The sequence below is a fragment of the Somniosus microcephalus genome, chromosome 19 (assembly GCF_052327205.1).
Source record: "Somniosus microcephalus isolate GS21.2 chromosome 19, FLI_Smic_1.0, whole genome shotgun sequence".
In the NCBI taxonomy this organism is placed as follows: Eukaryota; Metazoa; Chordata; class Chondrichthyes; order Squaliformes; family Somniosidae; genus Somniosus; species Somniosus microcephalus.
In genome coordinates, this window is record NC_141005.1 from 75,598,119 (window position 1) to 75,617,151 (window position 19,033).

Below are 19,033 nucleotides of genomic sequence, written 5' to 3' on the forward strand. Positions count from 1 at the left end.
CAAGGAGCGCGCGCTCTGGTACTGCAACTTGGATATTAACCCTTGGCATGCTGCCAAGTTGCCTCAGGACACAATGGCACAGCCAAGAGGCTGGGAATTCTGCGGCGAGTGTCTCATCGCTCGACTCCCCAAAGCCTTTCCACCACCGACAAGGCACAAGTCAGGAGTGTGATGGAATACTCTCCACTTGCTTAGATGAGTGCAGCTCCAACAACACTCGAAGCTCGACACCATCCAGGACAAAGCAGCCCGCTTGATTGGCACCGCATCCACCACCTTAAACACTCACTCCCTCCACCGCCGGCGCACTGTGGCTGCAGCGTGTACCATCTACAAGATGCACTGCAGCAACTCGCCAAGGCTTCTTCGGCAGCACCTCCCAAACCCGTGACCCCTTCCACCTAGAAGGACTTGGAAGTATCTCGCCGTTCCTTCATCGTCTCTAGGTGAAAGTCCTGGAACTCCCTCCAGAGCAGCACTGTGGGAGCACCTTCACCACACAGACTGCAGCGGCTCAAGGCGGCGGCTCACCACCTTCTCAAGGGCAATTAGGGATGGGCAATAAATGCTGGCCTTGCCAGCGACAGCCACATCCTGTAAATGAATAAAAAAGTACTTCAGGTACTAGGAGCCCAGAATAGTCACAGGCAATTGTTGGAATATAAAAACAGAGCTATATTAAAGATAGGAATAGGGAGTACGGGAAGCCAAGGCAGGATTTAAAAAAAAGTTTACTTTTATTTCAAACTGCGTTGTACACGTTTAAAACTGAGAGAGAGAGAGAGAGAGAGAGAGAGAGAGAGATGAAAATTAAGACAGCCCAGGAAGTTGAGTTTCCCCAATTGTGCAGATTAGAAAATGAAAAGGCAGAAGAGTGAAATAAAAATTCCACTTCAGACCACAAGCACACCGAGTACAGTGACATTTCCCCAGCTCAGCACTGGACAGGAAGTGCAGAATTCAACCAGCTCAAGGAGTATTGTCGCGTGGACTGCGGTAGTGTAATGGTGGTGGCGAGGGGCAGTTTTCAAACAGTGACAAGCGTCCTGCAGTGAGTTGTGCTCAGGCCGTGTCTAGAGAGGGTTTTGAGTTGTGTGACAGTAGGCTGAAGGGCTGGTGGGTATAGGTCTCGTCACTAAGGGTGCAGTCATTTAAGTTGATAAAGTGAAAGCATCACAAGAACATAACCGAAGAAACAGAAGCAGGAGTAGGCCCTTCGAGCCTGCTCCACCCTTCAGTAAGATCATGGCTGATGATCTACCTCAATTCCACCTTCCCACACTATCCCCATATCACTTGGCTTCCTCAGTACTGTAGTCTACATTACAACAGTGACTACACTTCAAAATGTACTTCATTGACTGTAAAGTGCTTCGGGACGTTCGGTGGTTGTGAAAGGCACTATATAAATGCAACATCTATTGATCTCGGTCTTGAATAGACTCTTTGACTGAACCGCCACAGCCCTCTGGCATAGAGAGTGCCAAAGATTCACAACCTTTGAGTGAAGAAATTCCTCCTCATCTCAGTCTTATTTTTACCCAAATCGCTATTCTACTACAGCCTCGACATTTCTCTTACAGCTTTTGAATTTACCCTTTCCTGAACCCTCCCCCTTAGTTTAAAGCTCTATCCCATCCACATAGGCAGCAAGATCTTCGTATTTTTTGGATAAGGACAAAGACTGAGGCTCTTCTAGTGTTGCCCGTGGTGCCCTTACCTGCCTGACTTGCAGTCACATCCCCATCTCTGACCTCTAACCAGATCTGCACCACTACCGATGATCCCTCTTTTTTTTGGGGGGGGGGAAGTGCGCAGCCCCTTTAACAGGTTGGGCAGCCCATTCAAATTTCCCAGCATGCCCGGTTTTTCCATACAAAAGCCGGTGGCCGGCCTGTGTGGGACCGACAGACCACGGGAGCACTGACCACTACCTAACCTAAGGGGTGTGACACCCTCCTGCACCACCCCCCCCCCCCCCCCCCCCACAACGCAACGTTCACCCCACCCACCAGCCCCACGCAATGTGGCCCTTGAATTCTAGGCAAGAGTCCTATTTGCGCTGAACGTTTCCCATTTGTTGCTTTGCGCTGTACAGATTAAATGGCCATGGAGGTGTGAAACGGGTGGTTTTAAAACCCTTGCTCACTGGCAGATAAATCCTACATCAAACACCCAAGATCGGTTAGTGTCAAGATAAATACAAAGTAAATGGAACTTAGATTTCAATATTACTGGCAGCCATGTGAGGCTCTGTGACATGCACCTACATGCTCAAAGACGACAGACGCTTAGATACTCCAGCACTATGAGCATCTATAAATTGCAGAAAGCTGCTTTTATACTGGTGCTGTAGCTGCTCAGATTCTGGGAGGTGGAAGACGGGACAGCTTCCCGCATTCATGCTGTTAAATTGGCTTCCTTATCAGAGCAACAAACTTACAGACCCACAAATAAAACTGGGTCCACGAGTCTGCTGTCAGGATTGAATGTAAATTGCTAGCGGTCTGTTTGCTCACAGCGCAGTCTCAGTCCAATACAGCAGCAGCATACAAACAGCTCCAGAGTTATTGGCACCGGGAAAAGACACCGTCATTCTCTGCAGATATGAACACTAGGTGGCACTGGGCGCTGAAGAGCAGTTTGGCACAGGTGGCAGTGACCGAGACAATCTACAGGAGCAGCAGACGGCAGACAACTCATTGCTGGTAGGATCGTCCTCATTCATCCTTCACATGGCATGGACAAGTCACCTTCACCCCACTGGTGTGACTCGGGACCCAATCTCAGACTTTTCATGCCCTGGCCAATTAGGTGGCCTTTCCCCAGAGCTTTAGGGCTTTACCCAGAGGGAGTGACAAGATACAAGGAGTCAGTGACAACACCCAAACAATACTAAACGTGGGAGGGAAAGGGAGAGAAAATCCATAGTCTAGTAATGCAAAAACAAAGTAGCTGCCCTGTACTGGCAGGGCCACCAGCAGTCTGAAAAATTGGCAACTCAGTGTACAGTGCCAGCCAACGGAGCCTCAAAACCACCTCCTCAGGTGTCTCTGGGCCTCGCTAGTGTCTCATGGCTGCCAATGTTTGGTCTGCCCACTGTACTGTAAGAGGGGGTACAAGGCACAGCTCCAAGCCACATTAAGTCAGAAAAGGAATGAGCCTATAAATTGGGAGCAAGCTCTGTATGTGAAGAGCAAACTTTCAGTTGAGCAAACCTGCACCCATTAAAACCTCAATAACCTGACATCCTTTCTTATTCAGTTTGACAACAAAAGTGTAAAAACTAGCAGTGGCTCTCTGACCACCTGCTACTTTAGAGCCCGACAGCAGCACGATAACCCAATGTGGTGACCAATCAAGGCAGTTTGGTGAGTGCACAAACGGTCCCCTGTAGCTGGCTTGCTCATAGCCTTGAGGAACCACACACCGACTCAGATGTGGCCAGAGAGAATGAGCTCTAATTTTTGAAGTTGCATCCAGTCTCACTACAGAAATACCAAGTGCATATAGTCCACTATCAGTTTTGGAAGGGTGGACACACACTGGTGGAATGTGCATGTTGGGTAAAAATGAGGCTGGGGCTCTGTTCAAATGTCTCTGCAGTCTAATGCAAATGCTGGCACCTTTTTTTTTGCAGGAGGAGAATTTATAGGCTGGAAACAAGTTGTTGTCACTTGATGCACCTTGGACATGCTGACTCTACAGCCCAGTTGGTCGCGATGATTGGATGTGAAACAGCAGCTCCCAGTGCTTTCATTCGGTTGGCGTGACTCATGAAAGCTGGGGTACCAGTCATTAGTTACAGCACTAACTTCCAGGGAAACCCTTGATTCTGAACGTTTGCAACACTGGATGGAGGCGTTTTGTCCATTGGTATTGCATTACATCTCAACTGTTGAAATGATCACAAGAGCTGCTGGATGAGGGTGGAATCCAAGCTCTTGGGAGATTTCTTGTTGCTGTTGTTACCATCAAACTACCTTTGGCCACGGCAGTGGGCAAGCACGCCTTGATGTTTTGGCTTACGAAGGCCCCTTGGGGTGTGCGCTTATTTCCTCCTCAGGAGGTTCTCTATGTAGGATTTTAGTTTGATCCTGACCGAGCTGGTGTCAGAACCACTTGAACCTATGGGTTTTTGATTTTCTTGGTTTCTTAAGATTGCGATTTTCCTACCCATTGTAAATACAGCAGATTCAGAAACTGTTCTGATCTACCTTATCTTTGGAGTACAAATAGGGTAGTCTGTACCCCACTTTAGCTGACCTGGTGTCAGCATCGACTCAGTGGTAGCACTCACTTCCACCGTCATGTGTAATGCCGTGGAAGAATTCTGCTCATGGGAATATCCGGCAACAATTCCTAGTGCAGCAGGACATGTATTTGTGGATGAGAGTCTAGGTTTTTACATTAATGCCGAGGTGCTCACTCAGCTAGCTGCATTGGGTCTACAAATAACTGATGTCATCACCAGGTGCAAAGCAGAAATGTTTCATTCTCACACTCCCTTATGACAGAACAAGGAGCTTTCAATAGAACTGTCTCTTCCTTGAACCCTGGGATTCCCAGGAACAAGAATATCAACACAATAGCCCAGTTTCCTTTGTAAAGGTATATTTCCCATTGCCGTTTGCACTAGTTTGATATACTTCCTGGAGAGGTGTAGGCTGCAGCTACTGGCCTCAGGCTGGTATCTGTGGAGCACTTGCACAGTACAGCTCGAGCTATACTGCAGTCAGCCACACGGGAGCTCTGTTATCACATACGGAAAGCTCTGCTCCCAGGAGGCCAACAGTGTGCAGAGTGCAGTGGCTGCATTCACTTCCTCCCATCAGTAAGGCTGGAGTTACACTTCAAAATGTCATGAGGGAGCTGGACACCTCCCAGCTTTCTTGTTTAAATGGCGATTGGGGGGGGGGGGGTGGAGAAGAGGAGGATGATTAGTAGGGGCGAGTGATATGAATTTTAAAGCTACCAACACAGGTTTTCATAAGGTAATCCCAGGGGCCTGCGGACTGGTTCAATGTTTGTCCAGCTGGGGCCACGTGCATCTAGCACTATGTGTAGAGCTGGAGTTTTTCTGCAATTACCGACTTACCAACGGGCATTTGTGTGCCCGGTCAGTAATCGAGGGCCGAGATGTCTTCCAAAATTGATGCACATTGCAACTCACTGCTTCTTCCTGCAGGTCCTGAAACCACGGCTTCAATCCCCTGCCCCATACTGCTCCCAGCGCAAACAGTCATGTTAAGAAATCTGGATTCATCAGTATACTCCTTTCACATGCACCAATGCAATCAAAGTGTACAGTGGCGCCATAAAACTTGTGTTGAGAACTAAAATAAAAATCTACACTACAGCCTCTCACTGCGACCCTGTTGTGTAAATGACCCCAAGTTCTTGCTGAGGGACCAAAATCTCCAGCAGAGGTCCCTCCCAACAAAAAAGCTGGCAACAAGTTCTGTGCTCCCACCAGCTGGACGTGGCCCTTCAGGCTTCCTGTACAGATTAGAACCCAACTGACAGGCGTCCATTCCACTGCTGAACAACATTTAACCTGCTCCGTAGACTTCTACTCTATGGAGTAGGCTGCACAGAACCATAGAAAGAGAGATTCGCATTTATATAGCGCCTTTTACGCCCTCGGGACGTCCCAAAGCGCTTTTCAGCCAATGAACCATCCACTTTGTTTATCTGCTGCTTGATCAGGAGTTTGCTTTATGCCTTTCCATCACAAGTAACTGCTACACTTTCTAAATTGTTTTGTACAAGACACATTGCAACTTGGGGGCACTATACACATCTGTGCAGTGACAACTCGCCACATCAGACAGGTGTGCTGATGGGATAAAATGAAATAAAATTTACAGCCCAAATTAAACTCAGAAGCAACTTTTGGTATTGATTCTAGACAAATCCCAAGGACCCATGTTAGAAAACCTAGAAATTCAGGAAGCAGTAAAGATCTAACTGAGCACAATTCCCAATGAGACTGCATGAAATGGTACATCAAAATGAACCAAACTTGGATGGGTCGCAAGCAGAGCTACAGTTTAACCATAACTGAAATTACTCAAATACTGTTTATTAAATGGAATTATTGGTTTCTAAACTGCTGTTCTGGCCATCACAATTCTGTGCATTTTTTCCTGTAAAAACCACCATATCTATGCTCTTGGTCACAATATACTGAAAGGGTCGTACTATGAACTTGAGTTTTAAACAGACTTGCAGTAAAAAAATGAATGCTGCACACAACTAGATTGTAAAGCCAAAAGAAACCCCTACACTAGTAAGATTTGCACATAAATCAGGCTGATTTTAACAGAAAAGATTGTGGAATACAATAGTCGCGCTTATGAGAAGAATGTGCAATTCGATTAGGGTGAGAATTTGACCTTTTTGATGGGAATATTGTGGAATTGGCACTGGCAAGGATTTGAAACAAAATAATAAGGCTGCACTAATGTGTTGACTTGTAAATTAGAGACTTCAGTAACTGTGAAATGATTTTAGTATTAGTGGGGAAAACCCCCACAAAACGTGCAACAGTGAGTTTGTGTCTGCTCTTTTGCCCCATTCTCTCGCACCCCATCCTTACCCTTTGGAAGTGAAATCAAACAGATGCAATCAATAGCTAACCCTCTTCAGGAGCAGCTGCGATTCTCAATAAAAAGAATGTTAGTCTTGCCTTTGCTTCCCTCTTCCCAGTACACTGCTACAATCGCTCTGAAATACTCAGCCCAAATAGCTCCAAGTTTCACTTTCTAGTGAAGGGTGATCCATAATGCAGCGGTTTTCATGTCCTCGCCCCTCCCCATCTCTGTAACCTCCTCCAACCCTCCGAGATCTGTGTTGCTTTCATTCTGGCCTCTTGCACCTCCCCGATTTTCATCGCCTCTTCATTGGCGGCCGTGCCTTTGGCTGCTAGGCCACAAGCTCTGGAATTTCCTCCCTAAACCGCTCTTCCCTCCTTTAAGACACTCCTTAAAACCTCCCTCTCGGACTGAGCGTTTGGACACCCGTCCCAATATCGCAAGTGGCTCGGTGTCAAATTTTGTTTGATAATACTCCTGTTAAGTGCCCCGAGGCGTTTTAGTACGTTAAAGGCGCTACATGAATTCAAGCTGTTGCTGATGGTAAACTAGTGGTTGTGAACAGGAACGCTGGTCTTTGTTTCTCTCTGTAGCCAGGTGGCCCGAGGCCAACTGTAGCCCTGTACTGCTGCTATTCCAGCTGAGCTCAGTTAATTCAGCAGATGCTGGGAATCAAACCTGTAATCTCACCTGCATTGTTCAATGCCTTTCCTCGCTAGGCCAGCAATGAAGCCACGTGCCCAATTGTCTTCCACATAAACTAAGATTTTGTTAAAAGTGCAGAAATTAAATGGGCCATTGTACCAGTCTAGAAGTTCATGACCTTTCTGTAACTGAGTATGCCCCGCTACACTCATTGCTCTGTATAATTGAATTCTTGTGTGCTCTGCAAAGTTTTAGGGACCTCATGGTCCAGAATGCATCCCAAAGTTGTACACGGCAGTTTTGCTAATTCAGGACTGAATAGATGTTTGTCAGCTGGGCACACTTGTGCCAGTGGCTGCACCCGTCAATGGTAAATTCTCTCTACATTTCCTTAGATAAACAAAATGAATAGGTTTGTACACTAGCAAAATGCCGTTGAATGCAAGTGGTAAAAGGAAATACATGCATTTCTGTAGCGCCTTTCACGTCCTCGGGACGTCCCAAAGCACTTTACAGCCAAAGTACTTTTGAAGTGTAGTCATTGTTATAAAGCAGGAAACGTGGCAGCTAATTTGCGCACAGCAAGCTCCCACAAACAGCAATGTGACAATGACCAGACAATGTTTTTAGCTGTAGTTGAGGGATAAATATTGGTCAGGACACTGGGGAGAACTCTCCTGCGAAATTGTACCATGGGTTCTTTCACGTCCACCCGAGAGCACAGACAAGGCCTTGGTTTAACATTTTGTGACGTTTAAATTCAAAATTGATTAGATACCTGTAGCGTGCTTCTGGTCTCCAGTAGCACTGTCTGTATCTCAGCAACGATGACGCGAAATGCTGCGTTTTGTGTTTGTTAACCTAGACATTGGTCCGTTATGATAGGTCAAATTTTCAGACACCAATTCTCCAATAAATATAGGAAATGCTGGAAATATCCAACAAGTCAAGCAGCATCCGGAGAAAGAGTTAATGTCTCAGAACTGACTTAAGGTCAGTGACCTGAAACGTTAACTCGGTTTCTCTCTCCACAGATGCTGCCTGACCTGCTGAGTATTTCCAGCATTTTCTGTTTTTATTTCAGATTTCCAGCACCCCCAGTATTTTGCTTTTGTTAGCTTGATTCTCCAGCTCTGGAGCCGAGCTATTGTGCCAGTTTGGGTGGGGTAGCGGAGGTGGCCACCGCTCTGGAACCGAGCTATTGTGCCAGTTTGGGTGAGGTAGCGGAAGGTGGCCACCGCTCTGGAGCCGAGCTATTGTGCCAGTTTGGGTGGGGTAGCGGAAGGTGGCCACCGCTCTGGAACCGAGCTATTGTGCCAGTTTGGGTGAGGTAGCGGAGGTGGCCACCGCTCTGGAACCGAGCTATTGTGCCAGTTTGGGTGAGGTAGCGGAGGTGGCCACCGCTCTGGAACCGAGCTATTGTGCCAGTTTGGGTGAGGTAGCGGAAGGTGGCCACCGCTCTGGAACCGAGCTATTGTGCCAGTTTGGGTGAGGTAGCGGAAGGTGGCCACCGCTCTGGAACCGAGCTATTGTGCCAGTTTGGGTGAGGTAGCGGAAGGTGGCCACCGCTCTGGAGCCGAGCTATTGTGCCAGTTTGGGTGAGGTAGCGGAAGGTGGCCACCGCTCTGGAACCGAGCTATTGTGCCAGTTTGTGCCCTCGGGAGAAGGCAAAGGAAAAGTTGCAGTAACGAGACAAATGTTCAGAAACAAATGTTTTCAAAAACTTTTCAAAGCGCTTCCTATTCATTCTAGCTGGACAGTGGAGTTTTTGTGCTGTTTCTCCATGAATTGCCTCAAGTACTAAAGACCAGCGTATCTTTACAGGGATTCCAAGTACTAAAGAGTTTTCTTTTTCTATTTTTTTTTAAAGAAAGGACTTGACTGGATGTTCTACACACTGAAGCAGAGTACTGATGGTGACTGAAGTGAAGTAGGATTGCTGCCAGGTGAATCATGCATGCCCTGCAAACATTCTGCATTTCAAAATTTTGACATAACCTAACAAAACATAGCTTTTAGCCAATTAAAAATCCAGTTAACAAGCAATATTAAAATTATTTTTTGAAATAGGCAAGTATAACAGAATAGTTTACCAACAAATTGCATTAATGGGGGGGGGGGGGGGGGGTGGGGAGGAGGCCCACAGCAGAGCTTTCATTGAGAGGACCCAGTGTCTGCAGATACTTAGCCTGGCAGAATCTGCCAGTGCATTTTAATTCAACCAATAAGTGAAGTTCACTAAACATTTCTCAAAGCTTACACGCATCATGCTTTCTTAATCTATAGACAATCATTAACCAATGTGGAACAAACAACGTTGATTACATCAAAGATATTGCATATTTGGTATATTTCCAATTCGTAGGAAAATCCTGTGTGGTAAGCATTACCATAACGGAGTCTGTTGCATCACTGGATTGGGTTGTGCAACTGGACAAATCGATGAGGGAAGTTCAGTAGGAGCATTAACTCAAAATCATAGCGCTGAATCTCTCCCCTCAAAAAATACAAAGAAGCCATTTCAATGTACTCTCATCAAATAGCCATATTCCCATAAAAGAAGCTGATACGATAACTCAAATAAGGTTGCTCTTCCTCACGAGGAGGACAGGATGTCACAGCTGACTCCAGTTTCTATTTGTACCGCTACCTAAAAATAATCAGGATGGGAAGAGACAAATGTTTGGACCAGCAACATCAGACCTCAAAACTGAACTCATTCTTCACTGGTGTGGCCAGTAGCTTTGAAGCTCACACTAGGCAAGGAAGGGGGGGGGGGGGGGGGGGGGGGAAGAGAAGAAGGGAGTGCAGTATGTGGAGCTTAAGTCGCTGCATCGGACCATAGCAACTACAAGCCACATGTGCCATTCCCAACATTCTAACCTTCGAGTGATTTGTGCGTGCAGCACTGGCCGTTCTCCTGGTTCCTGGCCATTCCCAACATTCTAACCTTCGAGTCATTTGTGCGTGCAGCACTGGCCGTTCTCCTGGTTCCTGGCCATTCCCAACATTCTAACCTCGAGTGATTTGTGCGTGTAGCACTGGGCGTTCTCCTGGTTCCTGGCCAACCTTATCCCTCAGCTAACACCACCAAACAAAGATTTGGCCATTTCGCTCATTTTGTTAGTGGAACATTGCTGTACACAAACTGGCTGCTGCGTTTACCTACAAAAAAAAAAATCAAGACTGACTACACTTCAGAAGTAAGAGAGCGTGAAGCGTTCTGGGACATCCCAAATTGAAAGTCGCTATATGAAGAGTCTGTTCTTTCTTTAAGGAACAAAATGTCAAATACACATGGTGGATGGGTGAAATGTATACCATGCACGTGCAGGAGAAAACAATGGGGAAGTAACTAAAGGCAATGGTGAATGAGAAAGAGAAGTAGTAAAGCTGTAGGGTTCAGGAAGAGATGGGGGCATGGGTTCACTCCTTCCTAGGCAATAGTGCATCAACTCTGGCGGTCATTGCCCCCGACAGCCCAGGCTGGGGGCCAAAATGGACAACTCACAAGTATGGTTGACAACCCAAAATTGTGCAAATGTTCTAGTCATGAAATTCTCTAGTTATTCTTTCTCCAGCCCCAAATGGAACTTTATCTTTTACATTCATTTTGAAAACTTAGTCAAACACAGGACAAATGTCATCTTTTTGCAGGTTTTCCCAATACAATTTACCATCAGGCTGTGAGGCTCCCCTCCCTTCCCAACAGTCTAGGCTCACATGAATTGTAACTACTTGGGCAAAGTAAAGGAGGACGGTCATTGAATTACAGTCCAGCAAGAACCAGACCTTCAGATGAAGGGGAAAAATGGGGAGAAAACTGCCAATATAGAAAAGTGCTCTGAAGTAGCCCACAGCAAATCTCCCCCAAATATTCTCGCCAAAAGACTTGCCATGTAGTACTGGTTTGGGATGTACTACAAAGCAGTGTGCCAGCCATAAATTCATGCCCAATAATCCCAGGCTAAACTTTCAGTCGTGGGGGTGCATCATAGATTCCCCACAAAGAAAAGGGAGCGGAGGAGGAGGAAGGCAGTATCCTGGCTGGTTGTAGAGTAGCAGGGTCAGTCTGTCTCTCTACTCTGATGGCAAGAGAGGCGCAAAGGAGAACATTTATGAACTGGTATGGAAAAACCCTCCAATAAACTACTTGAACACAGTTATGATCCTAGGAAAGAGAGATAGAGCTGAATCATATTAAATACAATACAAAAACTTGGTGCCTTATGCCCATTTATCTGAAGGCCACGGGATTGTGATGTGCCCGTAGTAAAGTTTCTTCTTTATCACAACGTGAACATGGCTGTCAATTTCATACATTCAAGAGAACCGGTAATGTGCTCCTGTGCCCTAAACTACAAACCATTGCATCTAGTGGTAGCTTATTGCAGGCGGGAGCATTCTGACCTCAGTCAGGTTGTGGATTCAAGCTCCACTCCAGGACTGAAGCACATGATCTAGGCTGATACTCCAGTGCAGTACTGGCAGTGTGTTGCATTCAGAGGTGTTGTTTTTAGGATCACACATTAATCAGAGGTTCAATCACAACAATGTTAAAAGATCCCACAGAACTATCTATCCGTAGAGGAACAGGGATATGTGTGCGTGTGTGTGTAGAAAAGGAGGGGCTGGAGGGAAGAAGAGGTGAATAAAATAAAGAAGCCCATTTGTTAATCGTTTCCCATCATAGCTGACCCAAAATGAGTGCTGGCCTACAATAAGAAAGCTGGCAATCCACACAACCTTCTTATTAAAAGGTAACAACTATGAGAAGCTGACAGCACATGCCTAGATCAAGTGCCCAGGTGCACAGGAATACTATGAAGCCCAGTTATTGCCAAATCATTGCTACCCATCAATAACCTCTGCTGAATTAGCATTTATTTAGCTAGATAGACAAAACTACCCCAAGGTTACTTAATTAAAAATTAACTAATAGTCAGTGAAACTAGTACACTGCTCACAATGCATAGCTCTTAAGGGCACGAGTTACTGCGACCAATTCCACTGGAGCACAGCAGGCTAAGAGAAGAGAAGATTTAACAGGTGTTTGAAATGGTGAAGGGCTTTCAGCGCGACCAGTGAAAGACTATTTCCTCTGGTTCAGGAGTCAGTGGCAAGGTGTCATTAATTTAAAATTACCAATGAGAATGAGGGAGGTCAGGAGAAATTTCTTTAAGCAGAGTCGTTGGGAGCGTGGAATGCTTCGCCACAGGATGTGGTTGATGCACAGGTCATTGCATCTTTTATGGGAAAGGTGGACGAATATTTGAAGCAGGTGAGGATACAGGGCTAAATGGGCAGAGCAGCGCAGTAGGATTCATTTTGGACTATACTAGCAAAGGCGCAGCACAGACATGATGGGCCAAAAGGCCACCTTCTAATGCTGTAAACTTCTAGTGTGACAGTGCATCAGTAAACTCTCTTTTTAAACTCAGTATGTTGTTACATTAATGAGCAGTGCTCTGAAGTACACCAGCTATATGGAGTTGAGGTAGAAGATCAGCCATCATCTTATTGAATGGTGGAGCAGGCTCGATGGGCTTACTCCTGCTCCTATTTCCGGTTTAATGTTCTAGACTTCATGTTGATCATTCAGCTGACATCTTCACCCCATGTTTCTGCTCTGGATCGTTATTCACTAAACCCTGCTGGGAAGTTTGTGTATGGTCATCAGGGGGAAAATTCAAGAATTGGGTGCACAGAACACAGAAATGTTTCTAGGAGGCTTTTCAAGGCAGGGAAAGAGGGGTAGCATGGCAGTATGGTTTTGGAAAAGAAAGAATCTCAGAGGGTAGGGATAAGAACAAAAGAACAATTAGGAGTAGGCCATACGGCCCCTCGAGCCTGCTCCACCATTCAGTAAGATCAGGGCTGATCTTCGACCTCAACTCCACTTTCCCACCCGATCCCCATATCCCTCGATTCCCCTAGAGTCTAAAAATCGATCAATCACAGCCTTGAATATACTCAATGACTGAGCATCCACAGCCCTTTGCGGTAGAGAATTCCAAAGATTCACAACCCTCAGTGAAGAAATTCCTCCTCATCTCAGTCTTAAATGGCCGACCCTGTATCCTGAGACTATGCCCCTAGTTCTAGACACTCCAGCCAGGGGAAACAATCTCTCAGAATCTATCCCGTCAATCCCCCTCAGAATCTTGTACGTTTCAATGAGATCATCTCTCATTCTTCTAAACTCCAGAGAGTATCGGCCCGATCTACACAATCTCTCCGCATTGGACAACCCTCTCATCCCAGGAATCAATCTAGTGAACCTTCGCTGCACCGCCTCCAAGGCAAGTATGTCCTTCCTCAGATAAGGAGACCAAAACTGTGCCCAGTACCCCAGGTGTGGTCTCACCAAGGCCCTGTACAATTGTAGCAAGACTTCCTTACTCTTATACTCCAACCCCCTTGCAATAAAGGCCAACATGCCATTTGCCTTCCTAATTGCTTGCTCTACCTGCATGCCAACTTAAATCTCTCTGAACACCAGCATTTATAGTTTCTCATTTAAAAATATTCTGATTTTCTATTCCTCCTACCAAAGTGAATAACCTCACATTATACTCCATCTTATTGCCCATTACTTAACCTGTCTACATCCCTTTGCAGGCTGTGTCCTCCTCACAGCTTACTTATAGTGACAAAGATCAGCTTCCAGTGAAGGTATGGGGAAATCAAAGAGAAATAGTAACAGAGTGGGAAGGCTGAAGGGTGTGCACAGAGACACTGATGGGACGAGTCTGTTTGCAACTTCTCATACGATGAGCCCCACATTTAAGTAGTTCTACTGAGGGCATTGATCATGCACCCAATGCACAAAAAGGCACACTAGCTTCGAGTTAGCACGCGAGGGAGCTCACATTCACCAACGCAACCTGCCAATTTAATACCGTCAATCTCCAACTCGCCTTCCTCAATATCACACCACAGTTTCAGCAGTTTGAAGTGAAACAGGGATATTACACCACAAGAGTTCAGGTTTAAAAATATACCAACCAGTGACTGGTCAGAGCAATGAAGCAGAGCAATGAATCTAAAACATACTCCCTGCTAAAGGCATGCTACCCATATGCAGTAGTAATGGGCCAGCATTTTTCAGGGTCTGGCACCACAGCTCAGTGCTCCAGAGCACAGCTTTCTCCGAATCTCAACATTGTAAACACAAATTACCAGAATGATTCAGCGTTGACCAAGTGTAACCACCGTGGAGTTTCAATGATGGGGCAACATTTTGCATGGATACACATGTTTACAGACAACTTTGGATTTAGTCGAGAGTTACAGACAGATTTCCGGGGCTTTTCTTAGCAAATCAAATCTAGTTCTGTGTAAATACACTGGGTTAAATCGAAGATAAACTGCAACTTCTGCAGCTTTCTGCCTTACCCGCAAGCCTGAACTCATCCAAAACTCTGCTGCCCGAATCCTAACTCGCACCAATTCCTATTCACCCATCGCCAACATGCCCTTTAAGCTGTGGCCGCGCAGCGCGCTGAAGGTCCCGTGCAGCTGGTGAGACGGCTTTTAAATAGAGAAAAAGCACACGCGCAAAATTTTGCAGGGGCTGCGCAGGCCAAAAATAATCAGGAGACGCCATTGCCCATTACCCCCGTTTGCTGGCCTACACTGGCTCCCGGTCCAACAACGCCTCAATCTTAAAATTCTCATCCTTATTTTCAAATCCCTCCATGGCCTCACCCCTCCTTATATCTGGAATCTCCTCCAGACCTACAACCCTCCAAGATCTCTGCGCATCCTCCAATTGTCTTCGTTCCACCATTGGCAGCCGTGCATTCAGCTGCATAGACCCCAAGCTCTGGAATTCTCACTACACCTCGCCACTTTTCTCAGTGTCAAATTTTGTTTGATAACACTCCGGTGAAACACCTTGTGACGGTTTACTACAATGAAGTTTACTACGTTGAAGGTGCTACATAAATGCAAGTTATTGTTGCTGTTATTTAGTCTATTACCGCAGGCCTCCTTTAAGAGACTTGTTCAAGTATTTACTGGCAGCAGCATTCACACAACAATGACCTGACATTACACCAGATCGAGTCAGGAGCGCCATTGGTTTAATGCAGGACGGATCGACATTCAGCAGGCTAGCTGTGGGAGCCACCGATCATGCACGGGGGCAGGGTTAGAATTTGCAAAACCCCATACTTTGGTGTCTACCTGCTCCAACGTCAGTGTTCAAGAAACTCTTGAATTTTTGCTCATCAAGGGAAGTGTACTGATCTTTTAATATATGGTGACCACACAATTACACTAAATTGGGGGTTCATCATCGGTGCTGAGCACGTAATTCACAATGTTTATCATCAGCCGAGGCAACCGAGTCTAATCTTCTCTACACACTGACACAATAATATTGCGGAGGCCTCCTGATCCTTTACATTAAGGGAGTTAGACATGTTGGCTGCTTCTGTATTGGTTTTGGAGGGAGCCAGTGCCCCGGCTCCCCACATGTGGGTTCCACACTGCCAACAGAAACCCCAAAGTAAACTGTGGCTAGTAGCTGGCAAGGCCAATTTGCTTGCTTTAAAACCAAGTCTTTCTGGCTATCAGTATTCACAAATCCAGCAGCTTTATTCTGGGTTACCATCAGCTGATTTTTGCAATGGAGAGCCTATGCGCTTTAACACTAAACCCCAAACTAAAGTAGATTCTCTCACCCTGGCTAATGTACAGGGTCATGACAACATATCTGGGTATGTTCCCCACACATCAAAGTCCTCCAAGTTCTAGCTTCAAATGTCCAAAGGGTTCCCATTATCCCAATTAGGATCCCTTCTTAGGCACCTTTACATTGGCACTTTCTTTGGATTACAGTGTCCACTGTTAAAATCAGCTCCCTTATCACAGATCCACAAAAAAAAGGCTCAATCAGATAAGAGAACTGGTTTTAAGCAAGTAAATGCAGGAAGACGGCTGCACACCAGCCATTCGACGCACGATCTAAACACTTGCCAAAGCAGGTCAGCTGCCCCTGATCTTTTGCAAGTGAGAAGGTAGGCCACAAATCCGTAGAGTCAGCAATGAATGAATCAACACACCCAACATTGTTCCTCAGCTTTCCAAATGTTCCAGATATCTCTCTCTGAATTGATCTACTGTATATAGAATTAGGCCTGCAGATTTCAAATCTGTTTGGAATAGTCAGCAGGCATGGATTCCTCCCTCCAGAGTTGTTCCAGCACAGGCATGCTGGCAGAGTCCCCTCTTGGTTTACACTGCTTCTGGCTAGCACAAATGAGAAGTACACTGAAATGTGCCCATGGATAGGTATGAAGCAGAAATATGGCCGTATTAGCAACTCATTTTTACAGCACGAACTCTGGACTCAACATCATGCCAGGGTATTGCAGCAATTCTAAATGGTGATGTGTGCCGTTATTTCCACATCAGCTTCTGCTACTTCCCCATTGTGGGATAACCTGGATCCCCTCAACTGCTGCAGGAGGGGAATTACAATTGTGGCATGCTAAGAACCTGGAAGAAACTGATAGCAACTCAAACACAGTCCCTAAGTTTACAAACCTGGGCACTGTCCTCTGGTTTGAAAGTGGGAGAGTAAGAAAAGGAATAAATACAGCTCCTTTCACGTCCCCAAGACATCCTAATTCACTTGACAACCAATGAATTACTTTAAGTGCAATCACTTGTTTTGCAGGAAAATATGGCAGTCAATTTGCACAGAAAGGACCCACAAACAGCAGTGAGATAAATGACTAGTTGATTGGTTTTGATGGTTGAGGGGTAAATATTGGCCAGGACACCAGGAGAACTCCCTAGCTCTTCTAACAGTGCAATGGGTCTTTTACATCCACCTGAAAAGGCAGACAGGGTCGCTGTTTAATGTCTTACCTAAAACATGCACCTCTGACAATGCAGGACACCCTCAGTACTCTACTTATGTGGCCAAGTCCCTGGAATGGGGCTCGAACCCACAACCTTCAAACTCAGACATTATTCATTCCCAAATGTTGGGATGTGTTTTATTTATAATTTCAACAGGTAGAGGTTTTAAAAGCAGCTTTCTAGCCAGCCAGCCACCAATCACTTGAGGGAGACTTCAGGCAGAGTTTGACGGTGTAAGGAAGCTCATTCTCCATAAAGAGAGTTGTGACCATGGGAGCTTGGTCTGAGGGGTTTAGCGTGCGTTACTGTTACTCTTTCTGGGGAGTTGTGCGAGTTTGTTTTACCCCCCCAAGCTGGAATGAAAAACGATGGTGATTTGAAGGCTAGAGATGAGAAAACCACCTCAATGCAAGGACTGTGATATGCACACTTTCTGTTGAAGTTCCTTTGGAAGGGAGGGGGATGTGTTGAAAGGAGGTACTGAGCTCAGTTTACTTGTCCCAATAAGATTCACTTCCCTAAAAAGGGAAATCACTAAACTTAAGGCACCAGATTTGAAATATTTGGAGGATATCTCTTAGCTTTGTAAAACTTCAGCTGATTTTTCCAACTCTACACCACTAACAACCACACAAGTCCAACAAGGTGAGAAGCAGAGAGCTTCTACAGCTGGAACCTCCAAACGGAGTAAGTAACCAAGTCTGGTGAGTTGCAGACTCCGTTATGAGATATGCAGATTGTGTGCTGGGTAGAGGAAGATCACCCGACAGGGCAGTTCTGTGTTTTCAGGAGCTAAAGGAGATTTGTAATTGGGTAGATGTTGTGCCGAAGGGAGGAACTGTGATTGCTTTACCAAAGGTATTCATGATATAAAGAGGGCATATAGTAGTATATAGTAAAGGGCAATTACCAAAGAATTGCCAGTAAAACTGAAGATAAAGGTAGGATTGTGGTCTCTGGTGTGCCGATCAGACAGTAATAGCAGGATCATTGGCTCGTGGCACTGAGCAAAAGGAAGATTTGGTTTGTTGGATGACTAGAAGACATTTGCTGGAGACGGTGACCTTTTTAGGAGGGAAGGGGTTCAGTAAGAATCAACACGGGGTTGAAAGGTTGGCTCTTGATGTAGGAAGTACCACTGGGAGGTACTTAGACAAGTTGGGACAGGCACGGTGTAGTTTCTCTCGAACCACAAATCAGAGGTGATGGTAATAAAAATTAAATTAATTCAATTACAGGGAACAAGGTAGTTTACTTAGGAGGCAAACATGTAAAGCATGCATGGAATGTTTATGGTAATGCTGGAAGTAGAAATGTATGCTCCCATAGAGAATTGAGATATTAGAGGTATCTCGATCTCAGTTGGATAATAGGGGAAGGATTGGAATGCAGTTTAAAGGTGATGCGCTATTAATTACTCATAAAAGACTGAGAGTTAGAAGAGTAACTAAAGGCTTTTATTAACAACAGAATGGAGGTCTGCCTCGCGTGGTCGACCGGTCCATGATACTAAGGGCTGGGGAGCAGTCACCTTTATACTAGGACCTGTGGGAGGAGTCAGCCGAGGCATGTCCAGGCATGTACACAGTGGAATACAAACAGGACAAACAGGAATACAAACAGTGGTTTACCACAAAAGGATACAAAGGATACGTTGGGTCACAAAGGAGGGGGAGTAGAAGAGGAAATAATTGCAATGGAGAGGAAGCCTACTGGTCAGCAGAGGAGAGCTGCAACAGTTGGGTGCAGCCGGATCATGGTATTAGTCTACGGTTGATTCCTGGCACCTGTAGAGACTCATCGTCCTCTGGAACAGACTATCTAAACATACGGAGAGAACAGATTCCATTTATACGGTAAGCCAAGAAATTCCTGCATGAAGTTAAGAGGATAAGTTGCTAGTTAGCTGTGAATTA

At 45.7% G+C, this 19,033-nt stretch overlaps 1 protein-coding gene across 2 annotated transcripts in view; it reads right to left on the minus strand.

Moving 5' to 3' along the window:
* crkl (CRK like proto-oncogene, adaptor protein) overlaps window positions 1-19,033 on the minus strand; it is a 64,372-nt gene that overhangs the window by 6,900 nt on the left and 38,439 nt on the right. The window contains exon 2 of one of the 2 annotated variants that reach the window (XM_085962061.1): window positions 18,646-18,938. The exons of the other annotated variant lie outside the window; for it this stretch is intronic. Coding sequence (XP_085818187.1) covers window positions 18,915-18,938 — 24 coding nt within the window. The 3' untranslated portion in view covers window positions 18,646-18,914. Of the gene's footprint in view, window positions 1-18,645; window positions 18,939-19,033 lie in introns of those variants that run through there. 2 annotated transcript variants of the gene reach the window in all.